At 41.9% G+C, this 9469-nt stretch overlaps 1 protein-coding gene across 3 annotated transcripts in view; it reads right to left on the bottom strand.

Moving 5' to 3' along the window:
• Window positions 1-830: 830 nt before the first annotated feature.
• The window catches only part of dip2ba (disco-interacting protein 2 homolog Ba), a 115911-nt gene continuing 107272 nt past the window's right edge, over window positions 831-9469 (bottom strand). For 2 of the 3 annotated variants that reach the window (XM_061805776.1, XM_061805785.1), the window contains one exon: window positions 832-5253. In XM_061805776.1, coding sequence (XP_061661760.1) covers window positions 5001-5253 — 253 coding nt within the window. In that variant the 3' untranslated portion in view covers window positions 832-5000. Of the gene's footprint in view, window positions 5254-9469 lie in introns of all 3 variants that reach the window. The other variant, XM_061805771.1, reaches the window with a different exon arrangement.

Below are 9469 nucleotides of genomic sequence, written 5' to 3'. Positions count from 1 at the left end.
TTCGCTCCAATTGTTTTCTCTCTGTTTTCTCTTAAACTTAAGGCTAGAAAAATGAGTGGGGCAGCTGGACCAAATAAGAAAAGTATTTTACTGTACCCCTCTATCTTAATTAATCAATCAATTAATTAATTAGTTGGAAGTCTGCTTGAGGCTGGCTCTCCTGAGCTACTCTCAAAACTTTGCATCCCTGGCTGATTCACTTCAGTGCAAGTCATTGCAGTAAACTCAGGTATTTATGTTGTGCAACATTGTTAATTGTTATGTTGTGCAAGATTGGCTCATGTGGTGATATAAGGTACATCAACATTGGTGCTAAAACTGTGCGGGCAGTCCAGAATTTAATCTCTCCACTCTCAAACTGGAGACATGGTCGTGACCACTCCCCCAAAAATAAAAATAGACAAAATAAAGATATAAAATATGTAGGTGCTTGAAAAGCATATCTTGGAGAAAAAATGTCCACCTTGGCGCCGCAAAGAGAAAGTTGTGGTAATTCTGATTGACCTAAAATGGGAATAATTGAGTCAGATTTTGTCAGAGGGTGAGGTCAAAAAGTATATCTGGTTACAGCTATACATAAGGCATTTTTTTTCTAGGCTTCCAAAAGTCACGAGGGTTGTCCTTTGCTACACTTTGACAAAACCAAACACGGAAGCATTGAAAACTTTGCTTCCTTTCCTACTATGTGAAGAATCTGACATTCTTTGAGTTAAACTTCACCAGACAGAGGGGCAGATGCTACTATCTCTTATTTAACGTGCGTGTGGAAAAATGGGAGGTTTGGGTGTGAATGACAGGAGCTTTTAACAAATCTTTTTAAAAAAATTTTTATTTAAAATGAGATACATCCAGTGAGTTTTTTTTTTTTTTTTGCAAGACAGCTTCGGCGAAATCATACCATTGAGCGAAGTGTTGCTTGCAGCTGGTCGATGCATAGTGAAGAGACAAGTCATTGTTGAGGTATACATTGTGGCCACATACATGAAAAGCACACACATGCTCACATCAGCTTGTGCTTGAAATTACTTGGGAGTTATGGAATGAATGGTAATCCTTTCCGGAACAGAGCAATGAATAGTAAGTGATGAGCATCCAGACACTTGAGGAGGACATTTTCACATCCCTAATAGAATAGCACCGAAAAAAGCTCACAAATTATAAAACTTTATTAAAAACTTGTAAGAGTTACAACAGAAGAAAAGTCACAAAACTGGCTCAAATGCTTCACTTATCCATGAGCGTTTCTCACATGCCTCTTGCATACATGTCACTCAATGCAATGTGATGTTGCTAACACAAAGAAAAAGGAGCAATGACAAAACTCTATAATGTATATTAAATCCCATAGTTGGGTTGAAAAGGTTACAGTGGTGGTGACATAAAAAAACATTTAAAAAAAGATACATTTCAATTGAATAATATAGATTTAAAAAATAAACCACCATACAAGCCAATTAAACATGTAAACACACAAACACAACAGTTTTGGGGAAAGTGCATGGTGTTCCTGCTAGAATCATCTAAAATAAAGTATTTTTTGTTTGTTTGCAAATAAAAGCAGAAAAATGCTGTCAAGTATGAAAGATTAGTCAAGTCTCACTGACCATTTGCATGTACCCGACGATAATAACACCAGTGATAACAGTATCTGACCTAAAATACAGAATACACATACATCCTTACTCTCATTGTTCCCCTACAACTTTAACATTTCTCTATATGACTCACTTATAACTACCACTCCACTGTTCCTACCTTGTTTTCAGTGTAAGACATTCAGAAAACTTGGGACTATGCGACAATGGACGATACACGAGCGAACAATGAATAGAGTGGCACAATAGTTCCAATATGATTCAAGGAGCTTCAAATGAATAGTTCTGCGGGTTTCAATAAGGGAAAAGTTGTCCTGGCCTGGCTCGCTGATATCCACTTGATAGAACTCCAAGTTAGAATGGAGCTTCATTGTGAAACGGCACAGCTCAGACTTCTATAAACACCGCAAAAACTTCTAATCTTACCATGAATATGTTTTATCTCAAGTCAAAACTAATCGGATTACACATAAAATAGTGTTTTTCCCCAGTTGTCAGTTTCAAGCTAATTTGTACAAAAAATGTTATTCCACTGGCATTTTTGTTGTGTATAATTAAAAACAGAAGAAAATTGCCTAAAAACAAATTACTTTTTCTGTGATGACTTTTTGATGTGTAATCAGATTAGTTTTGTCTAAAAATATGACAACTAATCTTTTTGAATCGACTCTTTTGATCAGGATGCCAGTGCTGGTGGGTGAGCGTTCATACGCTAAAACAACTCTGACGACCAATGAACTTGTCATGGGCTTTTTGAGAGCAGTCATTCTCTACCGGTGTCAGAGAAAAGATTCAAATTTGATCTTGAAACTTGAAATTGCTATTTTACACCAAGGATGAAATAGGGTATCAAGTGTCACTTTTTTGTTTTTGTTTTCTTGGTCAATGAAAAAATTTATTCAGCTTTAATACATGCAGTGCTCCTGTTTCTCCTTGGTTAGTGCTGAGGTCGTCTGAAATGCACTTTTCCCATGCTGTTTTCCTTACATTTGTTGAAAAGGATGACATGCTGTTGACAAGGCTATTTTAACAGAAGTATACAGGTGCTTGGTTTTGACTTCTTCAAAAGTGGGTGGTGACTTCATGTCCACAGGTAACTATGGCTGAGACCAGTTGAAGGGGCCTGCTTTCGAATGCACCAGATCAGGTCAACCACAAGCCATAAAGGGAAAAACATATAGGAATATTGAAAAGAAGAAAAATAAAAACGGCAGAAAACTGTACGACTAGTTAGCACATTTGTCTCAGTGTTCTGAGGATACAAATCCGGCCTAGCCTGTGTGGAGTTAGCATGTTCTCCCAGTGCTCACAAGGGTTTTCTCGAAGTACTTCGGTTTCCTCCCACTTCCCAAACCATCCATGGTAGGTTAATTGAAGACGCTAAATTGTCCATAGGTGTGAATGTGAGCGTGAACGGTTGTTTGTTTATAGGTGCCTTGCGACTGGCTGGCAAACAGTTCAGGGTTTACCCTGACTCTCACCTAACAATAGCTGGGATAGGTAACAACACTCCCACTACCCTAGTGAGGATAAGTAGTACAGAAAATGAATGACAAAAACTATTTTTCTCTAGCTCCAGCATTTCAAGAAATATTAGTCCACAAAAAAAAACACCAAATGTGAAATTACATAACCACGTAAATGTTTTAATGGGTGTCTGTTTTCCAAAATTTTCTTTGAGGAACCCTTTCTGAATTATGCAGAACTGTGACATATCAGTGCAGCTAATTTGTATAATCCCGTTGCCACACCAAGTGTCCGCGCCAATGATTGGTCAGCTCGGATGGCTGTAGATCCAACATTTTAAGTTATGGGAGGAGTCCAGCTGCTGAACTACAAGGAAGTACCATTATAACAATTCCAAAATCCAAGAAGAGCTGCACAGCGGGCATAAATTAGTGTTACGTAACAGGGAGTTAGGTAGCATGGCGGATCAGATGGTAACGCGTAGGCCTCACAGTTCTGAGGTTCGATCCCAGCCCATGTTCTCCACGTGCCTGCGTGGGTTTTCTCTGGGCACTCCGGTTTCCTCCCACATCCCAAAAACATGCAACATTAGTTGGACACTCTAAATTGCCCCAAGGTGTGATTGTGAGTGCAGCTGTTTGTCTCCATGTACCCTGCCAACCAGTTCAGGGTGTACCCTGCCTCCTGCCCGTTGACAGCTGGGATAGGCTCCAGCACTCCACCAACCCTCGTGAGGATAACCAGCGAAGAAAATGGATGGATGGATAACACAAAGTTAGCATATGCTAACCACCACTTATTCAAAAGTTCATCTAGGTTGTTGGCATGGGGGGGGGCATATGCTTGGGGTCTGCTGCATGGACCGCATACAGTACATAGTTTTACTACACTAATTGACAAAAATAAATGTATTTGTTTGTTCGACTAGGGAGATTGTAACAGCCATTCATTCTCAACACTGCTCACGTTGGTTAGGCTCACAGTGCACCGGAACTTATTTACTTTTATTTTATTTACTTACCACCGGAATCACTTGGCTTTGGGCGAAAGACCAACTCCATAAACCTGAACTAGTCACAAGTCAGTTGCAAGGCACACATAGACATGGACAACCACTCACACTGTCAAAGAGTGGGAACTGAACCCACGCAACCAGCACCAAAGTCAGGTGAGTGTACCACTACACCATCAGTGACTGATTGCAACACCTTAAGGACAAAAAAACCCACCTACGTTTATGGACTCAAGATATTTGTAAATATCCAAGTAGGTCTGGATGGGGCCTCAACGTGCAACTAACTGTCCTAGGTCCTTTTTTGCAAGATTTGAGTGGAAATTCCCTCAATTTGTGCTATCAAATAAAGCCGTAGCTAAATATTGTTTGCTAATGCCAACAGGCAGGTTTTTTTTTTTAGGACAATTAAAAAGAGCGACAAAATGGTCACCAAACAATTAGCCCTCATTTAAACTTATCCTTACTGTCATTCAAGTGCATTTTCAGGACATTTTGAAGCATGCGCTGCCCTTGTGCATGTGACAGTACGGAGCCTACTGATGGCTCGTGTTAATGCTGAAACAGAGGTTTGGCGCTGGCACAGCAGTGGATATGGACGGGAATGTGTTCCCTTTGAGGAAGGCTGGGCAGGAAGTGGAATCCAAGGTGCGAGGACGAAAAATTGCAAGGAGGAGGAGGAAAGTTCCACTTCTTCTCAGTAGGTCCGGTTGGTGTGCCACCCTACTAGTTACAAGTGAGGGTCTTTTTTTGCATGTGTAGGGGGTAATAACAAAAAAATATCTCGATGGAATGTTCACATGGAAAACAACAGTGAATTGAGAAAAGTGCCAGGAATTAAAAAAAAAAAAAGATGTCTGACAAGAACATTGAGGGAGACGGACGAAGCAAGCTTTGATTGCTCGGAAACGCTCTCCTCCCTCTGATCACATGTTGTAGGCCACGTAGATGGGGTCCAGCTGGTCGGCCAGGAAGGAGTCGCGCAGGTGCATCCGCTGCTTCTCTCCTCGGGAGTTGATGGGGATCACACCCGGGTCCACGATGACCACTACGCCCACAATGAGGTGGTGCTCCTCAAGAACCACGTTGGTAATAAGGGGCACCAGGTCCAAGGCTTCCTGCTCGGAGCCGCTCAACTCGGCCACCACCACAAGTAAATTGGTCCATGTAAACACGGCGCTGGGGAGTACACATGCAAGTCTGATGTGAGGAAAATTTTTCAAAGCACACTTTGAATACATCTGAAGGTCATCAATTCAAATTCTTCCCACAGTTTCTGGAGGAATGAAGCATCAGCATTGATAACATCATCATCATGTGTAATCATTGATGACATAAACCTAACACCATTCACATTTTGCAACCTTTTGAAAGTGGTTATTGGTGGTTCCCCTCCCCCCAAAAAAAGTAATACAATCACAGCTCTCTGCTACTGACAGGCATCCAACATTGACCTTATTTCCAAAGTGGCAGAATGAGGACAGGCCTAAAAGTTATTTATTTTTTTATTTTTTTTTCAAAAAAATTTCCAACTAAACCAACTTAGAACCGGAACTAACATCCCAGTTCCCCTTGGAATCATTTATATTGTAAAATTCCGGTTCCTAGTTTCGATGCCAACAGTCCACTGACCCCAAAGAAGAAGTAACAAAAATCAATATTAGCGGCAAAAAAAAGAAAGAAAAATGCACTCAAAGGTGCGGTTAAGCCCTACGGCAGCAGCAAAAAAAAAGTGTACAGAGCATCTGTTTCCATTCATTAGGTTTTTTTTTTTTGCTTTTACCAGTGTCATGTAAAGTTATTTTTCGTGCAAAACAGGATGTCAAGTTAAAATTGCACATAAAAAACATTTGATGCAAAAACAGTTGTAAATAACCGTTTTAACAATGGTATATTTAAGTTTAGCTGGATGCTTCCTGTCTTCAAGCTAGTAGCACCTTAAAGTGAAGGCTCTGACCAGCCCGATCGTAATTCTATAAATCCTACTGATTTTGGACCAAATGTTGTGAATACTCGACGTGGGACACTCCTGGCGACGACTTCAGTGGACTAAAACCACCATCTGTGCAAGTATCAAAATTGGAGTCGTATCGTTCGCGTTGAAACAGCTCAGCCTAAGTTAGCCTAGCTGAGACCGCGATTATTTACTGAGGAGGATTACATCGAACGTTAGTATCTAGACGTCCTGCAAAACCTACGTATTATATATAACGAGGATATAGTGAGTAACAATAAGAAGTTGGAAGAGTGGAAATGCCAACTTTAACTTGCTTATTGGCCTAGTATTCCTTAGCTAAGCTGGCTAACAACGAGACGGGTTTGTGATCAATTCGTGGATGTTGAAGAAACATCGAACATGAGTAACTTCATAACTTGTACGACGAGGGCCATACCGAAATTGGTGCTGTATCGTTCGGGTTGAAGTTGCTCGGCCCAAGTTAGCCTAGCGCGCTAATGTTATTACCTACGTAGAGTATACAACGAGGACCAAATATCAATCGTCGACTTAACCTTGAACTGCTAGTACGGGACATTGTGGTTTGAAGCCCCTCCATTCACGTATCCTTTAAATCGCCATATCCTTTATATTTTTAAGACGGGTAGTATGTGATTTGTGTGCCTTATGTGCTAACTGTGTTAACTGTGATTGCTTTCATTTGAGCTTAATTTTAACTCACGTAGATTAGGTAGTATGTAAATTGTGTATCTTTTGTGCTGTCTTTGTTTATTTGATTGCTTCTTTTTGATTATCTGCAGCCTGTTAGGCAGCACATTATTGTGCTACCTGTCGACCGGTCCCAAGCCCGGATAAATGTAGAGGGTTGCGTCAGGAAGGGCATCCAGTGTAAAACTGTGCTAAATATATATGAGCGTTCATCACACGAATTCTACAACATTTAAGTCGTGACCCGGGCTTCCTACTCTCGCACCCAGAAATGTTAATCTACAAGGCGGAGGTAGAAATTCAGATAATGTCGGTCAAAGACAAACAAGAGGAGGAAAGCGGCTCGGTCGGAAGAAAAAGAAGAGGAATGCACAAACCTACAGCTGCATGTAGGGACTTTGAATGTTGGGACTATGACAGGAAAAGCTCAGGAATTAGTTGACATGATGATTAGGAGAAAGGTGCATATTGTGCATCCAAGAGAGCAAGTGGAAAGGGAGTAAGGCAAGAACTTTAGGTGCAAGGTTTAAATTATGGGAAGAAAAATGGAGGAGGGGTTATTTTAAAAGAGCTAGCTAAGAATGTCTTGGAGATGAAAACAGTATCAGATTGAGTGATGAGCCTGAAATTTGAAATTGCAGGTATTGTGTATAATGTGATTAGCGTCTATGCCCCACAGGTAGGATGAGACTTCGAGCTGAGAGAGAAAGGAAGGAACTAGACGAAGTAGTCCTGAGCATCCCAGAGAGAGAGAGAGAGAGAGATAGAGAGAGAGAGAGAGAGAGAGAGAGAGAGAGAGAGAGAGAGAGAGAGAGAGAGAGAGAGAGAGAGAGTTGTTATTGGTGCATATGTCAATCGTCATGTTGGCAAAGGAAACGGGGGCGATGAAGAAGTGATGGGTAAGTACAGCATTCAGCAAAGGAACTTTGAGGGGCAGATGGTGGTGGATTTTGCAAAAAGAATGGAATTCACAGTGGTGAACACTTATTTCCAGAAGAGAGTGGACCATAGAGTGACCTAGAAGAGCGGAGGTAGAAGCATGAAGGTGGATTATATTTTGTGCCGACTGTCTAATCGGAAGGAGGTTACTGAGTGTAAGGTTGTAGTGGGGGAGAGTGTAGCTCGATAGACTAGGATGGTGGTGTGTAGGGTGATTCTGGTAGTAGGTAGGAAGACTAAGGTAGAGCAGAAAATCAGGTGGTGGAAGTTGAGAAAGGAAGAATGTTGTGTGGCCTTCTGGAAGGAGGTAAAACAGGCTCTAGATGGACAGGAAGTGCTCCCAAAAGATTGGAATACTACTGCCAAAGTATTCAGAGAGGTAGGCAGGAGAGTACTTGGGGTGTCTCCTGGTAGGAAAGGGGAGACGGAGACTTGGTGTTCGAACGCCAAAATACAAGTCATCCAAAATAAGAGATTAGCGAAGAAGTGGGACACGGACAAGACTGAGGAGAGGCAGAAGGAATACATTGAGATGCGTCGCAGGGAAAAGGTAGAGGTGGCGATTGCTAAACAAGAGGGATATGATGACATGTACTCCAGGTTGGATATGAAAAAAGGAGAAAATGAGCTCTACAGGTTGGCCAGACAGAGGGATAGAGATGGGAAGGATGTGCATCAAGTAAAGGATAACGATGGAAATATGTTGACTGGTGCCATTAGTGTGCTAACTAGGTGGAAAGAGTACTTAGAAAGAAGTTAGAAAGGCACTGAACAGAATGAAAAATGGAAAGAGAGTTGGTCCTGATGACGTGCCAGTGGAGGTATGGAACCAATTTGGTGAGGTGGCCATGGAGTTTCTGACTAACTTATTCAATAGAATACTAGTGGGAGAGAAGATGCCTGAAGAATGGAGGAAAAGTGTGCTAGTCCCCATTTTTCAGAACAAAGGTGATGTTCAGAACTGTGGAAACTGTGGATGAATAAAGATGATGAGCCACACAATGAAGTTATGGGAAAGAGTAGTGGAGGCTAGACTCAGGACAGACATAAGTATCTGCGAGCAACAGTATGATTTCATGCCTAGAAAGAGTACCACAGATGCAATATTTGCCTTGAGGATGCTTGTGGGAAAAGTACAGAGAAGGTCAGAAGTAGCTACATTGTGTCTTTGTAGACCTAGAGAAAGCCTATGACAGAGTACCAAGAGAGGAACTGTAGTACTGCATGCGCAAGGCTGGTGTGGCGGAGAAATATGTTAGAATAGTACAGGACATGTATGAGGGCAGCAGAACAGCAGTGAGATGTGCCATTGGTGTGTCAGAAGAATTTAAGGTGAAGGCGGACTGCATTAGGGTTCCGTGCTGAGCCCCTTCCTGTTTGCGGTAGTAATGGATAGGCTGACAGAGGAGGTTAGACTGGACTCCCCTTGGGCTATGATGTTCGCAGATGATATTGAGATCTGCAGTGAAAGCAGGGAACAGGCGGAGGAACTGTTAGAAAGATGGAGGTACGCACTGGAAAGGACAGGAATGAAGATTAGTAAAACACAATGAGAGGGGCGGAGGAGGAAGAGTGAAGCTCCAGGGAGAAGAGATAGTGAAGGTGGATGACTTCAAATACTTGGGGTCAACAATAGAGAGCAAAGGAGAGTGTGGTGAGGAAGTGAAGAAACTGGTTCAAACGGGGTGAAACAGTTGGTGGAAGGTGTCTGGTGGAAGGGCAAAGTTTCTAAAACAGTGGTGAAGCCGACCATGATGTACGGATTAGAGACGGTGGCTCCGAAGAAAAAAC

Source organism: Syngnathoides biaculeatus, chromosome 2 (assembly GCF_019802595.1).
Source record: "Syngnathoides biaculeatus isolate LvHL_M chromosome 2, ASM1980259v1, whole genome shotgun sequence".
Taxonomy (NCBI): Eukaryota; Metazoa; Chordata; class Actinopteri; order Syngnathiformes; family Syngnathidae; genus Syngnathoides; species Syngnathoides biaculeatus.
Note: the sequence above shows the minus strand (reverse complement) of the source record. Positions and strands in the feature narration are given on the sequence as shown.